Below are 26527 nucleotides of genomic sequence, written 5' to 3'. Positions count from 1 at the left end.
CACTTTGTCTTTGCTGCATTGTTTTGTTGGGCTTAAAGTTCACCATGTGTCCTCTCCAGGCCAATGATTCGTACCCCTCTGACATTGATAACCAGAGGAGCAGCGAAGCAAACGGCCCCCCTCCCTCCGGAACTTGGTATGGCTTTAAAGGTGTCAGCCCTTTTGTGTCAGCTCAGCATTTTTGTTTTGGTGTCTTTTTAGGCAGAGAGCCAGCCACACAAATGTACAATTTGTGAGCGAGCATGACTCACATGATGCGTCTCCAAAGAGGACTCTACAGTGATTACGGCACACTCTGTGCCACAGCACTGCACTACTAATTCACTCAGTAAGGGGTGTCACATAAATCCACCCTGTGGTGCGGAGTGGGGCCCGAGATAATGGCAGCTCAAGGACCCACTGACTGACTTGGGCTCCACCCCCCCCACTCAGCAGGACGTGACCACGTTTCAAGATGGATTTACTTCATGATGTGTCAAGAAATCTGACATACTGTAAAATGGGCAGACAAGACAACACAACCATTATCATACCTTATACACTGTGTTTAAAGTTGAAGACTGAAGAGATACTTTCAGACTTGGGGTAAAAGTGGGCAGAAAACACATTTGGTCTGGGAGTCGGGATCAAAAGTAGCACTCTGATTGTAAGCTGACAGACTGGAGATGATTAACTGTGCGCTTTGTTTCCCCCACGCTAGGCAAAAAGAGAGTGTATTTTATTGGATCTAGGATCATCTTGTGTCCACTAAATGTCTTTCTACAAAATTACAATGTTGTTTTAGACACTTCAAAAAACGTCCACTTTCCCATAATTCCCTTACCCTTAACTGAAGGCCTTGCAAATAGTCTCCCTAGGCAGATGGGTTGTCTCCCACAATGTTAACAATGTTGCCCGAGGGCCCTAGGTCTGGAATTTCCAGGACTAGCCAAGTGGTTCCCAACCTTTTTCTGTTACCAACAGAATTTTGCTCTGCCCAGAGTACCCCTGAAGAATGGAAGCTCATTCCCGCCATCATTTTGTTTTGTATGTCAATACTATCTCAACATTTCGAGATACTAAGTACACATTTTTTTATATTAAGTAAACCTTACGAGATACTAACTCTAAATGTCGAGGTAGTAGAACATACACTACCATTCAAAAGTTTGGGGTCACTTAGAAATGTCCTTGTTTTTCGAAAGAAAAGCATTTTTTTTGTCCATTCAAATAACATCAAATTGATCAGAAATACAGTGTAGACATTGTTAATGTTGTAAATGGCTATTGTAGCTGGAAATTGCTGATTTTTAATGGAATATCTACATAGGCGTACAGAGGCCCATTATCAGCAACCATCAGTCCTGTGTTGCAATGGCACGTTGTGTTTGCTCATCCAAGTTTATCATTTTAAAAGGCTAATTGATCATTAGAAAACCCTTTTGCAATTATGTTAGCACAGCTGAAAACTGTTGTGCTGATTAAAGAAGCAATACAACTGGCCTTCTTGAGACTAGTTGAGTATCTGGAGCATCAGCAATTGTGGGTTCGATTACAGGATCAAAATGGCCAGAAACAAAGAATTTATTCTGAAACTCATCAGTCTATTCTTGTTCTGCGAAATGAAGGCTATTCCATGCGAGAAATTGCCAAGAAACTGAAGATCTCGTACAACGCTGTGTACTACTCCCTTCACAGAACAGCGCAAACTGACTCTAACCAGAATAGAAAGAGGAGTGTCTCCTGAGTGGCGCAGTGGTCTAAGGCACTGCATCGCAGTGCTAACTGTGCCACTAGAGATCCTGGTTCGAATCCAGGCTCTGTCGCAGCCGGCCGCGACCGGGAGACTCATGGGCGGCGCACAATTGGCCCAGCGTCGTCCAGGGTAGGGGAGGGAATGGCCGGCAGGGATGTAGCCCAGTTGATAGAGCATGGTGTTTGCGATGCCAGGGTTGTGGGTTCGATTCCCACGGGGGGCCAGTATAAAAAAATATATATATATTCACTAACTGTAAGTCGCTCTGGATAAGAGCGTCTGCTAAATGACTAAAATGTAAATGTAAATGAGTGGGAGGCTCCGGTGCACAACTGAGCAAGAGGACAAATACATTAGAGTGTCTAGTTTGAGAAACAGACGCCTCACATGTCCTCAACTGGCAGCTTCATTAAATAGTACCCGCAAAACACCAGTCTCAACATCAACAGTGAAGAGGCGACTCCGGGATGCTGACCTAGGCAGAGTTGCAAATAAAAAGTCCAGTGTCTGTGTTATGTGGTGCCACCTCTGAAATCACCACACAATGTTACAAATGAATAAACATTTCCTATAAGTATGTTCTACTATCTCGACATTTTTAGATATTATCTAACATTTTATTAATTTTTTCGTGGAGTGAATGAGCTTCCATACTGACCCCTCATGTTCATATTTTCAGTAAGCCTATGGTCTCATGAGTCTTAAGTACTCCCTGTGGATAGGCCAAGTAGCCCCCTGGTTGGGAAACACTGAACCAGGCTACCTTGTAAAGCACTAATTGCTGGATCCATATTCATCCATTGTGCATTGTAGTCTTTCACATAATTATTATTTTTTTATACAAGGACTAGCTACAAAGAACAGTCAGTGCTAAATCACAGACATACACGTTGCAAAAAGACCTTCGTAATTGATAGACGCTCCCTAAATGTACCAGGCTGGGTAGTCGATGCTGGAGATTGTGGGAGGAGCCGTAGTTCGTTGGAGAGTTGCAGCAGTATCAACATCCTTTGATAGAGGCTAGCTAGTTAGATAGCTGTAGAGCTATCGACAATGAAATGAGCAAAGGGAAGGCAAAACTACCCAATTAAATCATAGATAGCTAGCTACCTGAAGACATTTCTGAACACGGCTATTTGGAAACGGTGGACTAGGATGCATGTCTGTCACCGATTTACTCAAAGGCATTATTGAGGTGATGCAGCAGAGGCGAAACATCGTAACGGACCGCATCAGGAGGATAGCTAGCTAGCTAGATGCCTTTACAGAAAAAGGCGCAGTCTTTAGCAGGCCAGCTCTTTTCCTAACCTCAACATATCCGAGAAACGTAGCTAGCTAATATTACAATAAAATATTGCGGGTGCACATCTATGTGTTTAATCAGCTAGCTAAGTTAATGTTATTGCGTTTCTCCTTTAGTAATTTTATTAGCTAGATGGCTAGCCAAGCCTGTCAATTCAGCGGATGAACTTGGTATTCTGTGGAGACTCCGCGCGACATCAGACGCAGGCCCGGGTGAGGAAGCTGATAAAATACAATATATTGGGAATATTCATACAAGCTAGCAAGACAATACCGATTTTTAAGCACATAATTTAACAGGAACATAACTAGCTAACTAGTTATCATTTAACAGTTATTTTGCTACTATTGAAATGGTCACGGGAGAATTTATATCGGTATTAGAACATTGTCGATGATGCGACAATCTCAGATTTTCATTTTTCACTGTTTGAAAGCCTAATAAGTGTCCTGCTCAATTAACTTACAATATGTGTTAGCTAGGTATTAACAAACAATTGCTTGACCGTATTCCTAGTTATTTGTGTCGAGTTGGTTTTGATTCTGTCGTTGTTTATCAAGCTCATAGCGTTCGGATCACAACCAAATAACATGGATCAGAATGACAGAATTTGCACGGTAAGATTTGTTTCCTCCACAATTATGCTGATGAGATATTTTTTATTGTGACTTACTTTGCTTACAGTTACTATTACACTATTATATTAGTTACTGCAATGGAAATATGTATCGCATTAGATTTCAGGGATATCACTGACAAGTGGAGGTGTTGTGCATTGTTGGCGTGGTGTGATGGTATCACGCGCTCACGCAGGTGATTTTGCCATCTAGCTACGTATCACTATTTGATGTAACCTTTAGCCTGCGGACCTGAAAGTATCTTTCCCTTTTCAAACCGGGTTGACATACATTTCTTTGCCGACTCTCCTTGGAAAACGTTTCCTTGTGCTTCATAATTGCGATCAATGAATACAGTACATTCTGTATGGGCAGTTAATCCTTATGGACTAACTGAGATTGTGTTTATCAAAAATACAGTTAATCCCAAAGTCAGATGCGCAAGTGCCTAGGTCTTTTGTAAGGTTAATGACTTGGTATTACTGATTTAAGAACCTCAGTGTTATATTTTGTGATGTTTATTCTGACTGTGAAGACAGGTATTGTTAAGGCTAATGAACCAAAGAGCGTACGGTATGTACCAATAACATACCTGCTCTGTCCTCATAACTCTCTCCTTCAATTTCAGAATAACAACCATCAATTCGCTGGTGACCAGTCACTTCACTGAGGGACTCCAATACTTGATTTCTGGACACGTACTCACCGCCGGAATGAGATAATACAGCAGCAGATAATACAGCCGTGACATATGTCCACCCTGAGTTAATTTCCACAGTCCAACATGACCACGCCGGCTCTACTGCCACTGTCGGGCCGCAGGATACCCACCCTGTCACCCGGCGCCGCTTCTTTCCCACACCACAGGGCCACTCTGAGGCTCTCAGAGAAGTTTATCCTCCTCCTCATCCTCAGTGCCTTCATCACTTTATGCTTTGGAGCTTTCTTCTTCCTCCCAGACAACTCAAAACACAAGCGCTTTGACCTGGGCTTGGAAGATGTGCTGATTCCCCACATCGAGGCGCCCAAGGAGGCTAAGCATCCTGGTGGACAAGTGGTCATACATGGACAGGGGGGCCACGATGAACACAGACACAGGTAAGAGATGCTGAGGACAGCACACCTATCTTGTGTTGTTGCCTCTGCTTTACACGTCAGTGTGAATTGAAATGCACTACAAAAGTGCAATCTACAAAGCTTTGAAGAAAGATGTCTGACTTGTAACCTTTTTTCTCTGCGCCTCTATGTAGAACTCAGCAGCTTATTGGGCCATCAGTAGGATTTACAGGGCCTTGCAAAAGTATTCAGACCCATTTTGTCTTACAAAGTGAGATTAAAAGGAATTTATGCAACGACTATATTTAAGTTATTACATTTTATTAATACAAAAAATTATGTTTTTCCACTTTGACATTACATGATATTTTGTGTATATTTTTGACAATGACAAATCGATTTTAATTCCACTTTGTAACACAAAATGTGCAAAGGGGTCTGAATACTTTTCCAAGGCACTGTACATAATATATATCTTTCTCACTCTCTCTGTGTCTCTCTCTCTCATCTGTCCGTCTGTCTGTCCGTCTGTCCATCTGTCTGTCTGTCTGTCTGCCTGTCTGTGTGTATGTCTGTTCCTTATCTCCAGCAAAATGTGTGTCCACAGGTCTTATTCAAGAGCAACCTGAGCACTGTGTCATGACTAAATAGCCAGGTGCAAAACACCTAGGGGTGAGGGAGTGTCACAGAAACCAACACAATAAGAGCTTCCTCTAGCCTTATTGCATCTGGGTTACCCTTAAAATCTCACACCTAGCCTTTGGTTAATGGCTTTGTGTGCAGGATGTATATCACTGACATAGGCCTTTACTGACTGTGCTCAACTCATTTAACTGGTGAATGAAGACACACACACACACCCTTGTAGTCCTATCCCAGCTCAGCGTGAAGAGCGGTGGTGGTGTTCATTCTTAATTATTTCTGTGTGCACAAATCCCAAAAATAATATCAGAACGAGCAATGTCAGAGTCCGGAATATAAATGTGTGTGTGTGTAATGGCTTCACACAGAATGAAAGTAGGGCACTACTAGCATTTTAAGATTTTAGTAACTAGCTTGCCCCTTATATAATTCTTCCCCCCGTTTTAACCTACTTTAATGTTTAGATTTACCTGTAAATTATCATCACAAAAAGCAGAGTCCCTGTTTACTTCTTGCCTGTGAGTGAGGTGGGTAAGGCGGATTTGTCCCTACAGGTGCGGACATTTGTGGAAACGGTCATTAGTTGTAGAGAGCAGTAAATGTTAAAGCTTTCTCTCTGCCTCATACAGCAGGGACCTCAGTGTTGCTACCACCTCCCCTGTGGCACATTTTAATTTGTCAGAAAACTTGCAATAGCTTATTTATTGTCGTTTGATGTCTGGGAAGAGACGAGGCCAGGATCATATGTGGTACACGACGTCAATGTGAACAACACTGCAGTAGTTATTATTTTGTATTTCTGAAATAAAATACATTCAGTCTGACTGTAGATGGGTGAGTTTGCATTGCAAGAAGGCGTCGGTGTGAGACAGAATGGCATCACTTCCAACTCATACGGTCCCTGGAATATGCCTAGCAGGTGGGGTTTGAGGAGATGGGATATAGTTCATCTACATGAAGAATTTTGAAACAATTCATTAGTTTGTTTAGAGTTTATCTTCCTGTGTTTTTGTCACTCACAGCTCATGAAATGTTTTCGACTTTGCATTTTAAGCTGCTGACTCAGCCATTGCCAAAACATCATCATCGTGTGTTAGTGAGGGTCATTTCCATGAAAAAGGACCCATGAGCACCAACGTGAAGTTCATAGACGCATGTCAAATGAAAGCTAAGAGTATTATTATAATTTTTTTAAACCAATCTACACACAATACCCCATAATGACAAAGTGAAAACATGTTTTTAGAAATTGTTGCAAATGTATTGAAAATGAAATATCTAATTTACATAAGTATTCACACCCCTGAGTCAATACATGTTAGAATCACCTTTGGCAGCGATTGCAGCTGTAAGTCTCTCTGGGCAAGTCTCTAAGATCTTTGCACACCTGGATTGTACAATATTTGCACATATTTCTTTTAAAAATTCTTCATGTTCTGTCAAGTTGGTTGCTGTCCTTTGCTCATTGCTAGACAGCCATTTTCAAGTCTTGACATAGATTTCCCAGCAGATTTAAGTCAAAACTGTAACTAGGCCACTCAAGAACATTCAATGTTGTCTTGGTAAGCAACTCGTGTATAGTTGGCCTTGTATTTTAGGTTATTGTCCTGAAGAAAGGTGAATTTGTCTCCCAGTGTCTGTTGGAAAGCAGACTGAACCAGGTTTTCCTGTAGTATTTTGCCTGTGCTTAGCTCTATTCCATTTCTTTTTATCCTGAAAAACTCCCTAGTCCATAACGATTACAAGCATACCCTTAACATGATGCAGCCACCACTATGCTTGGAAATGTAAAGAGTGGTACTCAGTGATGTGTTGTGTGGATTTGCCCCGAACATAATGCAATTTTTGGAATATGTGTATTCTGTAGTCTTCCTTCTTGTCACTCTGTCATTTAGTTTAGTATTGTGGAGTAACTACAATGTTGTCGATCCATCCTCAGTTTTCTCCTATTCTATTGCTTATCATATCAACTTTATTTCGTTGTCCAGAAGCCAAAGGCACAATCCTAGTCATATTAACAACCCATCCTAGTGGTTGCTATTAGATTCCCCCTCTTTCTACGTTTCTAACAGAGATTTTAATCCGTCACATATGGAACCGCTCACATTAGGTGCACTGTTTAAAACTGTGTTTTCCCACGAATTGCATCTTGGCAAATGTTTGAAAATGAAGTTTTAGTAAATGCTTCATTCCAGCAGTTGCATGTTCAATAATAGGTTATGGCCTTTTGACTGTAAGACAATAGGCTTGCAATTGTTGCAGTTTTTCATTAAGCTCTTAATGAAAAAGGTCTGTTCCTGGTATGCGTACATATTATTTTCTGTTGGTCACCTAATTGTACTGTTTGGGAAAAATCTAACCGTTTGTTGACCAGTTAGTCAGCAGAAACATTTACAGAAACACAATAATGTAGAAGTAAGACCCCTGCCAACTAATATCAACAGTACACTTATATTTTGTTTTGGAGAAATGTTTCTGTCTTCTGTAAGTTTAAGAAACATTGTCTTGTGCCTTGAAATTCTGTTACCAAAAACCTACATATCTTTAAGATATTTTCTAATTTCTCTCCCTCATGAGGAGGGAGGATAATGAAGGTTCACAGAAGTAACAAGTAAAGGTAGACCTATCAATTAGTTGTATTGTTTTACTGATACACATTTTGTTGATGAATTATTAAGTGATTAAAACAAAAAATGAAACGTGTTGCTCTATGACACTCACAAGCCACACGAGTCGTTAGAAGGTAAGGGGTTCTTCTACATAGAAGATCATAGGAAATCCCAGGACATAGTGTCTATAATACTGTAATAAGCTCACATAGTTTGGGTCACAAGCTCCAGACACACAGTGGTCACTGACTAGTTGGTTATTAATTTCCCAGTGAGCAAACAATTTCTGTACTTACAGCATTCATATAATGTAATTTTTATCAGGTTTTTGCTTTGGCGGACCTTATTTATTTTATTGGCATTTGTCAATAAAACTCATGAATGCAACTGTTTGTCAAATTGTTTTGTTCTGCTTGTAACCCTGATTGTCCTGAAAAGAAAACGGTAAAACACTTAATTGTGAGGCTAAATATAAGTGTTGGACATGCAGATAATTAAAGTCAGATAAATGAAAAGCCGATTTTTGCTGGGGTCTCATGACTGATAGGGTTAGTGCCTTGTTAGAAAGTGGGCATATTATGCTGTTTAGCTCCACATCTGGTTTGGCTCGCTCCCTCTATTGTACTCGGTTGGGATCGGCCCATTGTTGCCGAAGGGGGTGCAGTTTCTTGGCGGCGATATTGAATACCCTCAATGCACATTTCAAGCTTGAACGTTCCAAGCCCTCTTCATATCGGGGGAGCCGTTTCCAGTGCTTTGTCAGGCATTGCCAACAAGGAGATCTCGTTACATATGGATCAAATTCGTTAAAATTAGAAAATGACATTCACATAACTTTAAAAGCTACAGCAATGCGCTTGTGAGATATATATTTTTTAACGAGTGTTTCAACATAACCACTACAAAGCTGTTGCTAGTTTAGCTAGCCTCTTCTATAGACTTGACTGATTTAGCTAGCTATCATCAGAGCCTTCTGGCTAACGTTGTTTTACAGAGAAATAGCAGATGCTTGACTACTTGATTATAATGTTGTGGTTGTAACATTTAATAGACATTGCATTAGAACAACAACTAAATAGCTTTATCAGAGACATTTTCAGGAAAAGCAGCTTATTTAGCAAGCCAATAAAATGTCAATCTTACCTTTTTATCTCCGTAGCAGTTTGCTCTAACATTGTCTGGGCACTGCAACAGCCAGATGAAAGCAACTGCACATCTGATCCATTTCCCGCATGTCTAGATTCTACAGGGAGCTAGCCTGTTCTCCTCAAAACATTAGCTAGCTAGCCAACTTAAACTAATGTTAGTCTTAACCAAATGACAAGTACATAGACCTTTTGCTCTGTTACACAGCATAATAACAACCATAAGTTACATTCTAGCCAGAAGGCTCTAATCCTAGCTAGCTTATCAGCCATCTTATTTAAATTTAAAAGAAGCTAGCTAGCGTCAGCTTTGTGTTGGTAATGCTGTGGATACACTCGTAAAAAATGTTTCCTACAATTTTCACCATTTAGTAATTTCAACAAATTTGATCCTTGTTTAGTGACATCTCCTCCCTCTCTGAGTTAGTGAAGCATCGCGACGGGCCAGAAGTCAAACTGAAGTCAAACGGAAATAAAAACCCCATATGAAGAGGAATGGAATGTGGGAGGTGCTAGAATGCATTGACCATATTGTAAAGGAGTGAGTCCTTGGATCAGTTACATGCTTTTTGCTCATACTATCGTATACTCTCCTAAACATTAGAAATCGCTTTTTCTATATTTACGGTGTGCTGTGTTTTTGATGTATTTATGTCCATGGTTGAGTTGAATGTTATAAGGTTGAGGATGAGTTGAGAAATCAAATATGTTTAGATGTTATTTGCTCGGTACCACCTGTTTCCAGTCAGTTTGTTTTGAATCCTATCAACACATCTAGTTATCTGGAGGGTTCAGCCAGCGTTCAGCAAAGAGATTTGGGGAAAGAACACTCATAAATTCGTAGGTATCATTAATGTTATTGTCCATAAAATGCAGGTCAAACCATTGCACGAGGACACTTCCGTTTTTTTTAACAAGGAACATCTTTGTCTTCCAAGTCAGTAAGAGATTGTACTTGGTCCCTCGAAGGAACATTTTGCCCAACCAGTGTCATCATGCTAGAGCCACCCTTAACAGGGTTGGGATCAATTCATTTATTGAGAAATAGCCTACTCACAGAGTCCGTGTGCTCCTCTTCCGAGGGTAGGTGCATCAGTCTCTGCCAGAGGAAACCCAATGCCAGAGCTGTGGTTGCACTAAGCCACAGGTAAATGTAATTGCATAAACCGCCTCAGACCCAGCAATGCATCTCCGATAATCAGGTTTATTGCCATGGTAACCCCTTCATCTCTTATTGCCTTGCCATTCACTGTTAGTGTGTTGGCACTAGCACTGGGAATTGCCAGGGACCTCATGATACGATATTATCACGATGCTTAGGTGCCGATTCTATATGTATTGTGATTCTCACGATTCTATATGTATTGCTTTTCGATACTGTGATTTGGTTGGGATTTGATGTTCCAAACATATTGTTCACCATATGTCTGCTGCAGAGGGACAAGAGAGCCATGAGAAAACACGTTTTAATTTAAAAAGAAGATGGAGAACAAGCTATGAAGGAAAAATACTGGAGTTTTGGTGCAGGTAAAGCCAACTAGCGCATACAGTGAGGGAAAAAGGTATTTGATCCCCTGCTGATTTTGTACGTTTGCCCACTGACAAAGAAATGATCAGTCTATAATTTTAATGGTTGGTTTATTTGAACAGTGAGAGACAGAATAACAACAAAAAAATCCAGAAAAACGCATGTCAAAAATGTTATAAATTGATTTGCATTTTAATGAGGGAAATAAGTATTTGACCCCTCTCAATCAGAAAGATCTCTGGCTCCCAGGTGTCTGTTTATACAGGTAACGAGCTGAGATTAGGAGCACACTCTTAAAGGGAGTGCTCCTAATCTCAGTTTGTTACCTGTATAAAAGACACCTGTCCACAGAAGCAATCAATCAATCAGATTCCAAACTCTCCACCATGGCCAAGACCAAAGAGCTCTTCAAGGATGTCAGGGACAAGATTGTAGACCTACACAAGGCTGGAATGGGCTACAAGACCATCGGCAAGCAGCTTGGTGAGAAGGTGACAACAGTTGGTGCGATTTATTCGCAAATGGAAGAAACACAAAAGAACTGTCAATCTCCCTCAGCCTGGGGCTCCATGCAAGATCTCACCTCGTGGAGTTGCAATGATCATGAGAACGGTGAGGAATCAGCCCAGAACTACACGGGAGGATCTTGTCAATGATCTCAAGGCAGCTGGGACCATAGTCACCAAGAAAACAATTGGAAACACACTACGCCGTGAAGGACTGAAATCCTGCAGCACCCGCAAGGTCTCCCTGCTCAAGAAAGCACATATACAGGCCCGTCTGAAGTTTGCCAATGAACATCTGAATGATTCAGAGGAGAACTGGGTGAAAGTGTTGTGATCAGATGAGACCAAAATGGAGCTCTTTGGCATCAACTCAACTCGCCGTGTTTGGAGGAGGAGGAATGCTGCCTATGACCCCAAGAACACCATCTCCACCGTCAAACATGGAGGTGGAAACATTATGCTTTGGGGGTGTTTTTCTGCTAAGGGGACAGGACAACTTCACCGCATCAAAGGGACGATGGATGGGGCCATGTACCGTCAAATCTTGGGTGAGAACCTCCTTCCCTCAGCCAGGGCATTGAAAATGGGTTGTGGATGGGTATTCCAGCATGACAATGACCCAAAACACACGGCCAAGGCAACAAAGGAGTGGCTCAAGAAGAAGCACATTAAGGTCCTGGAGTGGCCTAGCCAGTCTCCAGACCTTAATACCATAGAAAATCTGTGGAGGGAGCTGAAGGTTCGAGTTGCCAAATGTCAGCCTCAACCTTAACGACTTGGAGAAGATCTGCAAAGAGGAGTGGGACAAAATCCCTCCTGAGATGTGTGCAAACCTGGTGGCCAACTACAAGAAACGTCTGACCTCTGTGATTGCCAACAAGGGTTTTGCCACCAAGTACTAAGTCATGTTTTGCAGAGGGGTCAAATACTTATTTCCCTGACTAAAATGCAAATCAATTTATAAAAAATTTTACATGTGTTTTTCTGGATTTTTTTGTTATTCTGTCTCTCACTGTTAAATAAACCTACCATTAAAATTATAGACTGATCATGTCTTTGTCAGTGGGCAAACGTACAAAATCAGCAAGGGATCAAATACTTTTTTCCCTCACTGTAAATAATACAGCAATATTGTCAAAACAATACGATATGTCGTACAAAAAATATCCTGATAGGTAACGATCAAATTTTTTTCCCCCAACAATAGTTGGCATGTATACAGCAGCTGTGGCCTTGCCCTCCTATGCATCTACATTTAGCATGGCAGGCTAGCACCTGTGGATCATAGTTAGGCCTGACACCCCAGTCTGCTGATTTATCATAATTAGTGTGATCTCAGGAATCATACCTCTGTTCCTCGCTTCATTCTCCTTGTCAGACACACAGCGTATGACTAGAAACATCTGCAGATTTTTGTGTTTGTATTTTGAGAGAGCCATTGCACTGAACCATGAATAATAATAATACATCCACATAGACACTCTAATACACATGCGCACACATACACAACTCTCCCATCTCTGCGCAGAGGTGCTCATAAAGCAAAACATATTGGATTGACGATCTGGTGAAACATCAGTTGACAATCAGCCCATCACACTGAGTAGGAGGCTACAGTGTGACTGAACTTCTTAACTGGGTTTCTCATCCACTGGCTCTGTCTAGCTAAACACCTCACGTTCACCATGGGCACCACTATCTCATCATACATGGTTAGGCCTACTACTAAAAGGCCTATGCTGCTGCTTCTTCTCTCAAGGGTTTTTTCTCATGTGAAATCGGTGTAACTGCGAACGCCATGCAGAGCACTGGGAAGGCTTTTGTTTCCATCCATCTCTATTAACATGCTGTTGTGTTTTTATCAGATCAGCTCCCTATGTCTCATTTCCCCTCTTGTTTTGTCTCTTATCTGCTCCTGTTTTTCCTCCTCATGTAGTGCACAGCTGCACCCTCTTAGACTGTTGGAAAGCTGGCAGCGCAACGTGTTGCTGCACGAGGGGAGCTCACATTAAGTTGGTTGCATCCATGGTGAAAGACTGTGTCACATCGCAGGGATATCGCTTTGTGAATACACTGTACCGGGGTCAGCGTTGCTGGCTGTCCAATAATGTATTTTGTGTGTTTCACTTATGACCCAAAGAGAGGATCTGCTCCCTCTCTAGTCTCTACTCTCCTCATGGCTCCTTGGGCCCTGGAGCCAAACATGAGCTCTGTCTCGATCTCTGTCTGGTGTTTCCTCTCTCCCTCTATCTATTTGACATTTTAGTCATTTAGCAGGGACTCAGCTCTCAGGGACTCAGGTCTCTCTCTACCAGTTTCTGCCATCATGAAATGGTTAGGCAACTTAATGGCCCTTGATGTGGGATTCTTATGGACTTGCTATAGATGGTTTTGTGTTTGTGTGTGTGTCTCTGACCGTTCCCAGATTGTATTCAAGCCGTAAACAGTGCGTGTGGTACATCCTGATCCTAAATGTTACTGTGCTGTAGCCTGTAACTGCTGCTGTGCGGTTGCCAGCCATAGTTATTCAATGTCATCACAGAGCCCACCTGCGGCTCTGGCTAATGAAGTCGGAGCTCCAGCACTGGGAGCACACTGCATATCTGCCTGCCGGAGGAGGAAGAGGAGGAGGAGGAGGAGGAGGAGGGGGGTAGAGACAGACATGGCTGAGAGGGAGCAACGCAAATTAAGCCCTAGAGAACATCCCCCAATAAAGCCCCAGAGAACATCACCTAACATGGCTGAGAGGTGTTCTTGGCCATAGAAGAAAAGACAGCCATAGAAATACATGGCTGAAATATGTCTATGACTAGACTATAATGAATGGTCATGAAGATCATGCCTGAACATGTTTGAAAGATGTTGATGGCTATACAAAGCCCTAGAGGAAAACATGTCTGAAACGCTAGAAGCCATGCAAAAAGCCATGAATACAGAGCACATGGCTGAAAAGCTGATCAATTTAGTACAACACACACACGCCATGCTGCGGTAGTGAGACTCCGCTGTGAGTGAACCACAGGGCCCGTGGCTGAAACAGTAAATGAGGCTTGGATCATCCTGGACTCGGTGCACCGTCACACAGGCTGTGACAAATGGAGGAGAAGACTCTCCAGGATCCTGCTCATTAGGGGACGACAGAGTGTCACGGTGCCAGCCCCTGCCTAAGCAGCGCAGAGTGTGTGAGACACCAGTCGTCAGCGCCTGTTGGAGTGTCTCTCACTTTGTATCTGTTTGTCAGTCTACAGCAGCTCCAGCTCGCTAATGGTGACAACATGCCTCCTTGAGAGAAACACTCGCTTGTGTTTACATGTCTGACTGGAACACAATGCTTTCTCAAAAACAAAGGACGGGAGGGGGGTGACGGCATGGCTGGTGGTGCAGCACTTTAGCTTTTGCCGGGTGGCATCACTGCCATCCAACCGAAAGAGACAGAAGCTGTTTTTCAATCTCAAGGCCATCAGACTGTTAAATAGCCTTCACTAGCACATTAGAGGCTGCTGCCTATATACATAGATTAGAAATCACTGGCCACTTTAATAAATGGAAAACTAGTCACTTTAATAATGTTTACACATCTTGCATTACTCATCTCAAATGTATATACTGTATTCTATAATATTCTACTGTATCTTAGTCTATGCTGCTCTGACATTGCTCGTCCATATATTTATTTATATATTCCATTGCTTTACTTAGATTTGTGTGTATTGGGTAAATGTTGTGAAATTGTTAGATATTACTTGTTAGATATTACTGCACTGTCGGAGCACAAGCATTTCGCAACACCCGCAATAACATCTGCTAAACACGTTTATGTGACCAATAACATTTGATTTGAAAGGAGCTGGAGTCTACACTCCTGTCAATTCAGAAAATTAGTTCAAACTGAGATACTTTTGTGTATATATAGTGTATGTGGACATCCCTTCAAATTAGTGGATTTGGCTATTTCAGCCACACCCGTTGCTGACAGGTGTATAAAATCGAGCACACCGCCATGCAATCTCCATAGACAAACATTGGCAGTAGAATGTCCTTACTAAAGAGCTGTGACCTTCAACATTTCACAGTCATAGGATGCCACATTTCCAACATGTCAGTTTGTCAAATATCTGCCCTCCTAGACCTGCAACGGTCAACTGTAAGTGCTGTTATTGTGAAGTGGAAACGTCTAGGAGCAACAGCGGCTCAGCCGCGAAGTGGTAGGCCACACAATCTCACAGAACGGGACTGCCGAGTGCTGAAGCGCGTAGCGCGTAAGAATAATCTGTCCTTGGTTGCAACACTCACTACCGACTTCCAAACTGCCTCTGGAAGCAGTGACACTGCTACTGTTCGTCGGGAGCTTCACGAAATGGGTTTCCGTGGCCGAGCAGCGACACACAAGCCTAAAATCACCATGCGCAATGCCAAGCGTCTGCTGGAGTGGTGTAAAGCTCTCCGCCATTGGACTCAAACGGTAGAAACGCGTTCTATGGAGTGATGAATCACGCTTCACCATCTGGCAGACTGACCGACGAATCTGGGTTTGGCGAATGCCAGGAGAACACTACCTGCCCGAATGCATTGTGCCAACTGTAAAGTTTGGTGGAGGAGGAATTATAGACTGGGGCTGTTTTTCATGGTTCAGGCTAGGCCCCTTAGTTCCAGTGAAGGGAAATCTTAGTGCTACAGCATACAATGCCATTCTAGATGATTCTGTGCTTCCAAAGTTGTGGCAACAGTTTGAGAAAGGCCCTTTCCTGTTTCAGCATGACAATGCTCCCGTGCACAAAGAGAGGTCCATATAGAAATGGTTTGTCGAGATTGGTGTGGAAGAACTTGACTGGCCTGCACAGAGCACTGACCTCAACCCCATCGAACACCTTCGTGATGAATTGGAAGCCAGGCCTAATCGCCCAACATCAGTCCCTGACCTCACTAATGCTCTTGTGGCTGAATGGAAGCAAGTCCCTGCAGCAATGTTCCAACATCTAGTGGAAAGCTTTCCCAGAAGAGTGGAGGCTGGTATACAGTGCATTCGGAAAGTATTCAGACCCCTTAACTTTTTACATATTTTGTAATGTTATATCGATTTAAATGTTTTTTTCTCCTCATCAATCTAAACACAATACCCCATAATGACAAAGCAAAAAGAGGAAAACGATTCCAAATGGTCGGAGCGCGGGCGTGATTTCCAGAGCAAATAACTGATTCTCAAAATAAACAGGATCCTAAACCAGCGAAGATGGCTGCACTGTGAAGACCCCGGCGCAATGAGAGAGGAAAATATGCTGTGAATCAGCCATCATATCCTCCGAGCCGCCAGATGTAATTCATTCTATGGAGCGGAAGTGCAATGGATGAAGTAATTTCCATGGGTGAGACACACCTGTGTGCAGGGGAAGTGTTTCATGGCATTACATTATTCACGTCAACCCCCAAAACAGCATCTCTACATTTGAAAATCCTCTTTCACTCACACACTCTCTGTACCTCCCCCTCTCTCTCTGTGTTGCTTGCTGGTGCTGTCAACGCTAGCTAGCTAGCTAACCCAGCATGCTGCTGCGCCTTAAAGCCCTGTTAATTCCCTTTCCGCTACCTTGTAAATAGTCAGGAGGAACATTGAGGGGGAAAAAAGCGAAGGCTTACCCATTCCTCCCTAATCCTCGTTTAAAGAGCATATGCCTGGTCCAGGTCTGGAGATGAGTAACTCCAAACCCACTGTCTATCTGGACTGATGTCATCAGGACCCACACAGATGGAAGGATGGAACTCGACCAAACGGAGAGCTGTGGGATGATGGCAGAAAGTAGGAGAGGGTCAGTTATTAGGGATGCTGGGGTGTGTGTTTGTGTGTGCGTGTGCCAGGTTTACGGATGTGGGGATTGGGGACACAAACTACTTGGCACAAAGGTATGGAGTCAGGGACACACTTATGTTAGATACTGTTTTGTCCACAGCATTCTTAAAGGAATAATCCACCCAAAACCACTAATTCCTATGATTCACATTGTTAACACTGTGAGAACTATTTTTTGTGAAGACATTTTTAATTTTTTTATAATAAGGTTGGTACGAACATCTGAAAATCGTTTTGGAAATCTGTTGCAGCTCAAGTCGACTACAAAACCCACAATGCAATGCTTTCTCTCTGGGCTGGCTGACTAGCTAGGTAGCTATCTAGTAAACGTAGCTACACACAATAATACCAAAATCAATATCAGCATGCGAACACGGCCGGCTCTGGCCTTTTGGAGGCCCTAAGCAAGATTTGGTTGGGGGGCCCCCCACCTCGTGGCAAAACATTTAATTGGCCCCCCTCTTGAAGGTGGAGAGAGATTTTAAAGTTCATTTTCTGCAATTCTACACATTTTGCCATGGTGCATAGGAAAAAACAGTGCAGTCAAAAACGTGATTTGTTTGTCTTATATACATATTTCCACACGGAGGTTGGAATAATATTGTGAAATTGTGAACATGATGATAATGCCCTTATAGTGTAACAGCTATTTGAAAAGACCAACAGAAATTTCTGCCTGTTTTGGTGGGATGGAGTTTTGACATTCCATGGTGACATCACCATGTGGTAAATTAGTTAATAGACCAAAAGTTTCGGAACCCTCTTTCTTATCTGCCAATAACAGCTAATTTTCAGTTTTCCCCTCCCCACTCAGACCACTCTAAGACAGTCCTAGTGAAATTCTTGCTTGAGAAATTGCTCTCTGCTAAGAAGCTATTTTTGTTTGTTTTTGACTATTTTAATTGAAAACATTGACAGTAAGGTACTTAATGGTTTCCCAGAAATTATTTGATATTGAGATAATAACTGCTGCATTTTTAAAGCAAGTTTTCTGTAATTCTACACATTTTGCCAGGGGGTGGAGAGAAATGTTGTCTGTTTTGAAACCAATTTCCTGCAATTCTTCAGATTTTGTAATGACTTAAGCCAAGTTAATATGATATCTGAGTGAGAATGACTAACAAAATCAATTGGGCCCCCCTGGAGGTCAGGGCCCCTGGGCGCGAGCCCGGTCGGTATTCGACTATAATTACTACAAGTTTAGATAGGTGGCTAGACTATTTTGCCAATCTAAAACATGTTCACTGATATGGCTAATTGAGTGACTGTCAGTGACTGATGAGAAAAACTGCTTGTGCACAACCAAATTTCAAAATTGCACATGGTGTATTCTGCTATTCTTACTCTCAATAGTAAGTTGAGATCCCGACTGAGTTCCAAAAACATTTTATTTTTATTTTATCGGGGCCCCCTATCGGTCGCTTATGCCTGGAACCGGCCCTGCATGTGATGTAGCTAGCTAGCTGTTTCCCACAGACACATGCCAGGTCGAGGAGGGAGAGGAGACAATCGCGTTGCCTGATGGTAATATGAAGGAATGAGTTGAATAATTTGGTCCATTATACTTTATCATGACAATATAGACGGATGGATATGTTCTAGACAATAATAAAAATTGCAAAAATTGCCTAAGAAATAGTTACAAAATACAAGAGATTCTCACGTGGCCCATTTATATTAGGCTACTGATATTATTGGTCTATATCAGCCAATAGGCTAGACATAGTTTGAAAGACACTGCCCTCTCATTTCCCCAGCATTATTAGACAATTAGGTAATTACATTGTGGTGCAGACTTGACAGACTCTCGTAGACCTGCTGCAAATGTTCTAGCGTAACCATGGCTACACTGCCTCCATTATGCCAGTCAGTGTTTCAATAGTTAAAGGATACGTTTTTTATTTTTTACAAAAAAATCTCAAGTTTTTATGTAAATGGCATGTTATCGAAGGGTCCAGACACCTTTTTTGTGATTTCAGGTTTTTGAGAAACTTAGTAAAAAAACATGAACAAATGTCATTTTAGAAACAGCAAAGCTCTCAGTAAAGTGATTCAGGTCTTTAGATGTTGTACACATTAAAATTGTCATTCTGAACTTTATCCGCAACGTTATATTCCAAAACATGCATCCTGTTTGCAATAAGGCACTAAACTAAAACTGCAGAAAATGTGGCAATGAAATTAGCTCTATGTTTGGGGCCAACACATCACTGAGTACCACTCTTCACATTTTCAAGCATGGTGGTGGCTGCATCATGTTATGGGTATGCTTGTCATCAGCAAGGACAAGGGAGTTTTTTTAGGATAAAAATAAATGGAATAGAGCTTAGCACAGGTAAAATCCTATAGGAAAACCTGCTTCAGTCTGTTTCCAACAGACACTGGGAGACGAATTCACCTTCCATCAAGTCAATAAGCTAAAACACAAGGCCAAATATACAATGGAGTTGCTTACCAAGACGACATTGAATGTTCCTGAGTGGCATAGTAATAGTTTTTACTTAAATCTTTTAAAAATATTGTACAATCCAGGTGTGCAAAGCTCTTAGAGACTTACCAAGAAAGACTCCATTCGCTATTTAAGTGCATAGATGACATGTATTCTTTCCCGCTGCCCCTGTTTCGATACAGTTGCATGATAATGGTCCATTCTAAATCAAAACAAATTTCACACATATATTATTTAGTATATGTAAAGACAAGATGAAATCAAGAATAGTCTGATGGGTGACAATATTAGCCTATCACTTGTGAATTATATATTATCACTTGTAAATGATGCCCAGCATAAGAAACAAATCCTTTTTTTTGCGACTTTTTCGAATCATAGTCACACATCTCATGTAGCCTAGCCCATAGGCCTATATGTTTTGATAAGGTTTGTATCACAACTAAAGTGGCCAAATAACTTCTTAAAATTAAGCACATTAATCCGCTTTTGATTATGGGGTTTTCCCGCTAATGGAACATACGTGCTTATAGCCTACTGCCATGTGCGCATTGCTGCGCTTATAATGTGAAGAAATAGCCTAATAGTTTATCAACATTTTAAGCTAAACGCTCTGATCTGTTGCGTCAGCCACATTGCATAAAAAAAGGTTTTTTGATGCTAGTAGTTGTATTAATTTGGGATCTGTCGCATCCCACTACTGTCCCAGACTATGTTTGGAATATTTATTTATTGCATAGAATCGAATAGGTCATCTTTTGTACTAGGGGGGATAGTAGATAGACATACGCTAGTGCTTTTGCTGTTCGTTAGGCCTGCTAATCTTGTTGGTTGACGAAAAGTAAATGTGGACAGTTCTTCCAATATCTTCAATATGGACCTCGGAATTGGATAAGGACGTGTCGACCTTCACTTATAGCCTGTGAGAAAGACCCGATCACGTGATGGAGAGCCATGTGAGTGAGAGCTGCTTCCGAGCGTGCAGCACTGAGGGAGAAGGGCACAATGGCCACTGGCTGCAAAAGGCATGGATTTTTTTAGGGTGCATTATGGCCACACAAAGGGGCTGCCGCCGTGAAATTCGATGCATTATCAAGTGCTTGTCAAATTGTGAATGAGAGACTGATGAAGTGTGTACAGCCTGCGCAAATAACAAAGCAGAGCTCATGCCTTTTCAAACCACTTTTTCTAATCATCATTAGTCGCATCATGCAGCCTTGCAATATATAAAAAATCAAAACATATAGCCCAACGTTTGTAGAACAACTGAAGTTACACTAATAACTCTAAATTAAGCATATATGAATACCTATTTATTTGTTAACCGCTCAACACAGAATAGCCGCATGTGCGCGCTCCCTCAAATCGTTTGGAGAAAATATCCTTTGTATTTTATTCAGTTTTGTTCAATTGTGTTCTTCATACTATAAAATAATCCCACGGAATTCTAAGCAAATCTTGTCTGCTAAATAAACTAGTGTAGCCTACAGCCATTTGGCATAGTCAGATCAGGACCTAACATAAGGACAACTCAGAGTATGCTATTCTGTTCTTCTGAAATAGACTACTTTTTCTTCATATCATGCTTCTTTAGACCTGTCCAAAAATAAATAATGGATTTAAAATGTAAAATGTATTGTAAAGGTGTAGGCTATATTATAATTATTTATTATACTTTTTTGAATGTAGATGTTCCAAAGGTCTGCATCAGTGGCTTGTAGGCTAGGTGTGGAAGCCAGGAGATGCTAAATGTGTTTATGTTAATTAACGGTCAATTACCATGAGACCAACAGTTATTTGCTTGACTATCACCGGCTGACGAAATTTCGTGAACGCCACAGCCCTACTCCCTGGAATTACAAAAACACAATGAATTCGTGGGCCAATCATAGCATTTTTGTTATTTTTGTTGTTAAGTGCAACTGCGACCCAAACTGGCCATTGTTTTATTTGAAAAAATATGGCCCTTTAAAATGTCCATGTATGTACATAAGATGCTGTATACATAATTTTAACATATTAAAACGAAAGATAAATAATATTTGTCCATCCTTTGAGTGTGCAAAGGGTGGCTATTTGACGAATCTCACATATAAAATATATTTTGATTTGTTTAACACCTTTTTTGGTTACTACATGATTCCATATGTGTTATTTCATAGTTTTGATATCTTCACTATTATTCTTCAATGTAAAAAATAAAGAAAAACCCTTGAATGAGTAGGTGTGTCCAAACTTTTGATTGGTGGTGTAAGTATTCAGACCATTTGCTATGAGACTCAAAATTGAGCTCAGGTGCATCCTGTTTCCATTGATCATTCTTGAGATGTTTCTACAACTTGATTGGAGTCCACCTGTGGTAAATTCAATTGATTGGACATGATTTAGAAAGGCATACACCTGTCTATATAAGTTCCCACAGTTGACAGTGCATGTCAGAACAAAAACCAAGCCATGAGGTCGAAGGAATTATTAGGAAAGAGACAGGATTATGTTGAGCCACAGATCTGGGGAAGGGTACCAAAACATGTCTGCAGCATTGAAGGTCTCCAAGAACAATGGCCTCCATCATTCTTAAATGGAAGAAGTTTAGAACCACCAAGACCCGACGGAAGCCACTCCTCAGTAAAAGGCACATGACAGCTCGCTTGGAGTTTGCCAAAAGGCACCTAAAGGACTCTCAGACCATGAGAAAGAAGATTCTCTGGTCTGATGAAACCAAGATTGAACTCTTTGCCCTGAATGCCATGCGTCATGTCTGGAGGAAACCTGGCACCATCCCTATGGTGAAGCATGGTGGTGGCAGCATCATACTGTGGGGATGTTTTTCTGCGGCAGGGACCGGGAGACTAGTCAGGATCAAGGGAAAGATGAACAGAGCAAAGTACAGAGAGATCCTTGATGAAAACCTGCTCCACAGCGCTCAGGACCTCAGACTGGGGCGAAGGTTCACCTTCGAACAGGACAACGACCCTAAGCACATAGCCAAGACAACGCAGGAGTGGCTTCGGGACAAGTCTCTGAATGTCCGTGAGTGGCACAGCCAGAGCTCGGACTTGAACCCGAAATTAATTGAAATGTACCGCTAAATGTAGACCAATAAGTGTACTTCAATAACCTATTTAATACCAATGTTTGAATAATTGTACTTCTATTTTATTATAATTATTTGTTTTGTTTGTTTTTGCTTGGTTTCTTGTGTTATTATTTATGTTCATGACTTGCTTGGTATGATTTGTTCTCTCTTTTTCCATCCGTAGGAAAGAGATGGGAGGGAGGGTGGGGTTGTGGGGGAGAGGGTATATGGGAAATTGGGGTGAGGTTAAAAGTGGCTGAATGGGCAAATAAAAAATGCAAAAATTCCTGTAGGATGAATTAATGTTCAATTGTACATTATGTCATTGTGCAGGAATAATTGTAAAAAAATATGATGAAATGCCTTTGGAAGAGGCTAATGAAAGCAGGACATGATTATGACTGGAGGCATTAAATCAGTAAGGTGGATTCGTTTGCTCTGGTCTGATGAAGGAAACAGGAAAGTTAGGCAGGGTGCTTGATTGCTCGGGCCTGGGCTCACGTCTTTGTCAAGATAATTGAGTCAGGCAGATGTTGACATGCTCTTAATTGAGTGTTTGACATTATGAGCCTCGCATGAAATCACTGTGACGCTAGAGCGACTCACAATGGCTCCGAGGAGGAGAGAGCGAGTGATGAGAGAGAGGGAGAGGGAGTGAGCACAAGAAAAGGCTAGGTTCAGGCAGATTAATGGGTGAATCCATTACCACAAGTATTTGTGTGCCCATTAGGCCTGGTGCCGTGTAGTAATGTTTCCTGTCGTCATCCTGGCCTTTCCCTCTCACAGGTCCACCTCGGAAGCCATTAGAGCACTGTGGGGGCTGAAAACACCCTCTCATTTCACGCTGCCTGCCGTGCCACACACACACGCACAGGGTTTCCCTTTGCAGGTAAAACTGAAAAGCTGATTTAATCAAATTGTTGCCGGCCAAATTGACCGGGAGAAAAAACAATACCATTGCAAAATAATGCTTTTTATTCATTGATGGAAATATCAGTCGATGGAAATATGAGACCATCATGCTTATCGGTTTTTAAGTTGAGTTGCTAAATTTAGTGGAATTAAATTGGTGCGTGTGTATTTTTTTTAGTTAGTCATCATTTGTCTTATCACATGTGCAGAGCATATTTTGAGCGGAATATCACTTGTCAGAAGGCAATAGAGCTGCTGCTGCTGCTGCTCCTCAACTCGTTGCTGCTGGAGTGAAACCTGCTTTTATAAGCTCAGTCATTGCGCAACAATTCTAACAAATCGCGTGTTAACTATTTTGATGGCCACGATTTAAAAAGAGCTACTGTTTTTATTTATTTTATTTCTCACCTGGTAATTGAAGCCCGCCTCTCTTTCGCCATTAAAGTCACCCACCACTTTGCAATGTGAGCTGAAGGCAGTATGCATTTTGAAAACATACTTAATTTTACATGTACGTAGCCTAGGTAAAATCCGACCATAGAAACATGGATGCAATTATTTTATAAAGACTTCCTCATATGCCATTGAAACCAGCATTTCTGTCCTGTTCTATTGGTTTTCTTATCAACTTTCTTTCGTTGTCCAGAAGCCAAAAGCACAAACCTAGTCATATTAGCATGTTATCCTAGTTGTTGCGTCTTTAGATTCCACCTCTAAGTTTCGAATGGAGATTTTCATCTCTGTCACATATGGAACCCTTCTCATCAGGTGCGCTATTTAGAATGGTGTTTTCCCACGAATTGCATTTTGGCAAATGTTTGAAAATTAAATGTTATTGGCTACTTCACTACATGTTCTGTTAAGATGAATTACCATAATCTAAATGTGATTTCTGTCATTCTGAGCACTGTAGGTGAACACCCTAATGGGTTACAAACCCAATGCATATGGGTCTGGTAAGTTTCTCAAATGGCCGGTAAATGAATATATTCTCGGTCATGTTGTCCATGGCCACATTGTCCTAACGTAAACCCTCATGACCGCAATAGTCAGTCAGCGAACACTTATATCACATAAATATCATATGTGAATGCATGTTTGCGAGGACATACTCATAAATGCATAGGACCCCAGCCCTCCAGTGGGTTAGAACTGCCAGTACAGTGCGTCTTTATCTGGACTGAGTCCGTTCTAAACACACACACACACCTCATCACAGTGTCAACACATTTCCTATCAATTAAAGTCTGCAGATAGACACACACATCGACATGAATATGTATGAATGTTTTTAGGCCTGCATTATGTAAGTAGTGTGGAGCTGTTATTTTGGTCCTGGAGAGTGGAGAGGCTCACATTAGGGAACCGTATGGTTATGAAATACAACAGACGTTCACTGTGTCTATGCTGGGAGCCAGTTTACTCTTAAAGAAGGGTAATTAGTATAAAATGCCTGTCCGTCTTGGTGAGTTAGTGGCTGCGGTGAAATGCCTCATGTCTGTGCTACAGTAGGTGATCCCTGACCCCCCTTCCCCACATGGTCTCTTTCATTCTCCTCTCCCATCCTTTCCTTTAGCTCTTCTTTGTGCAGCTGTCTATTCTCTGCCGGCCTAAGGGCTCATCTTGGGTGAAGTGAGCCGTAATGGCAGATGTCGTCACAGTATCCACCTGACCCTTTTTTTTTTTAGCTCTCTGTAATCTCTCTCGATCCCCTTTTCTGTTTCCCCTGTCCTTTTTATACTTTTTTCACTGTACCCCTGGGCCTGTTATTCTCTCTCGCTCTCTCCCCCCCCGCCTGCCTGCCGTGGGGTCAGGTTGTACTGTGTATTGCAGCTGCTAAAATGCACACTGACTCACGGATGGCTTTTAGGGTTCTGTTCTCTCCCTCTCTCTCTCACACGTCCCCTGCTCTCAGTCAGGGTTCAGCCCTCAGGTTCTCAGCCTGCGTCTCCAGGGCCCCTACAGCTGAGTCCACACACACACATTAGACATCTTGTCCCCTCGCACAGAGTGGAACGACAATGTTTCACATCTCTTTAATCTTTTGTTTTAGAAAGCGGTCTCCTACCTCTTGTTGTTGGGTCATTCTATATGATTTCAATCACTTTCTGACTGCACCACTTTTGATTTGAGAATTAATATACAGTGCATTCGGAAAGTATTCAGACCCCTTGACTTTTTCCACAGCCTTATTATAAAATGGATGAAATAGTTTTTTCCCCTCATAAATCTACACACAATATCCCATAATGTGGTCCTCTGTAGCTCAATTGGTAGAGCATGGCGCTTGTAACGCCAGGGTAGTGGGTTCGATCCCCGGGACCACCCATATGTAAAAATGTATGCACACATGACTGTACGTCGCTTTGGATAAAAGCGTCTGCTAAATGGCATATTATTATTATTATTATATTATTAATGACAAAGCTAAAACAGGTTTTTATAAATTTTTGCTAATGTATAATTTCTTTAAAACAGATATCACATTTACATAACTATTCAGACCCTTTACTCAGTACTTTGTTGAAGCACTTTTGGCAGCGATTACAGCCTTGAGTCTTCTTGGGTATGACGCTACAAGCTTGGCACACCTGTATTTGGGGAGTTTCTCCCATTCTTCTCTGCAGATCTTATCTGCAGATCCTCTCAAGCTCTTTCAGGTTGTATGGGGAGCGTCGCTGTACAGCTATTTTCAGGTCTCTCCAGAGATGTTTGATCGGGTTCAAGTCCGGGCTCTGGCTGGGCCACTCAAGGAGATTCAGACTTGTCCCGAAGCCACTCCTGCGTTTTCTTGGCTGTGTGCTTAGGGTCATTGTCCTGTTGGAAGGTGAACCTTCGCCCCAGTCTGAGATCCTGAGCGCTCTAGAGCAGGTTTTCATCAAGGATCTCTCTGTACTTTGCTCTGTTCATATTTTCCCTTGATCCTGACTAGTCTCCCGGTCCCTGCCGCAGAAAAACATCCCCACAGCATGATGCTGCCACCACCATGCTTCACCGTAGGGATGGTGCCAGGTTTCCTCCAGACGTGATGCTTGGCATTCAGGCCAAAGAGTTCAATCTTGGTTTCATCAGACCAGAGAATCTTATTTCTCATGGTCTGAGAG

The 26527-nt window shown here is 41.9% G+C and overlaps 1 protein-coding gene across 1 annotated transcript in view; it reads left to right on the top strand.

Annotated features, from left to right (window-relative positions):
• The first annotated feature begins 2724 nt into the window (after window positions 1-2724).
• The window catches only part of LOC121571678 (mannosyl-oligosaccharide 1,2-alpha-mannosidase IB-like), a 114442-nt gene continuing 90639 nt past the window's right edge, over window positions 2725-26527 (top strand). The window contains exons 1-3 of the mRNA XM_041883281.2: window positions 2725-3250; window positions 3599-3655; window positions 4284-4753. Of these exons, the coding sequence (XP_041739215.1) occupies window positions 4440-4753 (314 nt within the window). The 5' untranslated portion in view covers window positions 2725-3250; window positions 3599-3655; window positions 4284-4439. The remainder of the gene's footprint in view (window positions 3251-3598; window positions 3656-4283; window positions 4754-26527) is intronic.

This window comes from Coregonus clupeaformis, chromosome 29 (assembly GCF_020615455.1).
Source record: "Coregonus clupeaformis isolate EN_2021a chromosome 29, ASM2061545v1, whole genome shotgun sequence".
NCBI lineage: Eukaryota > Metazoa > Chordata > Actinopteri > Salmoniformes > Salmonidae > Coregonus > Coregonus clupeaformis.
Note: the sequence above shows the minus strand (reverse complement) of the source record. Positions and strands in the feature narration are given on the sequence as shown.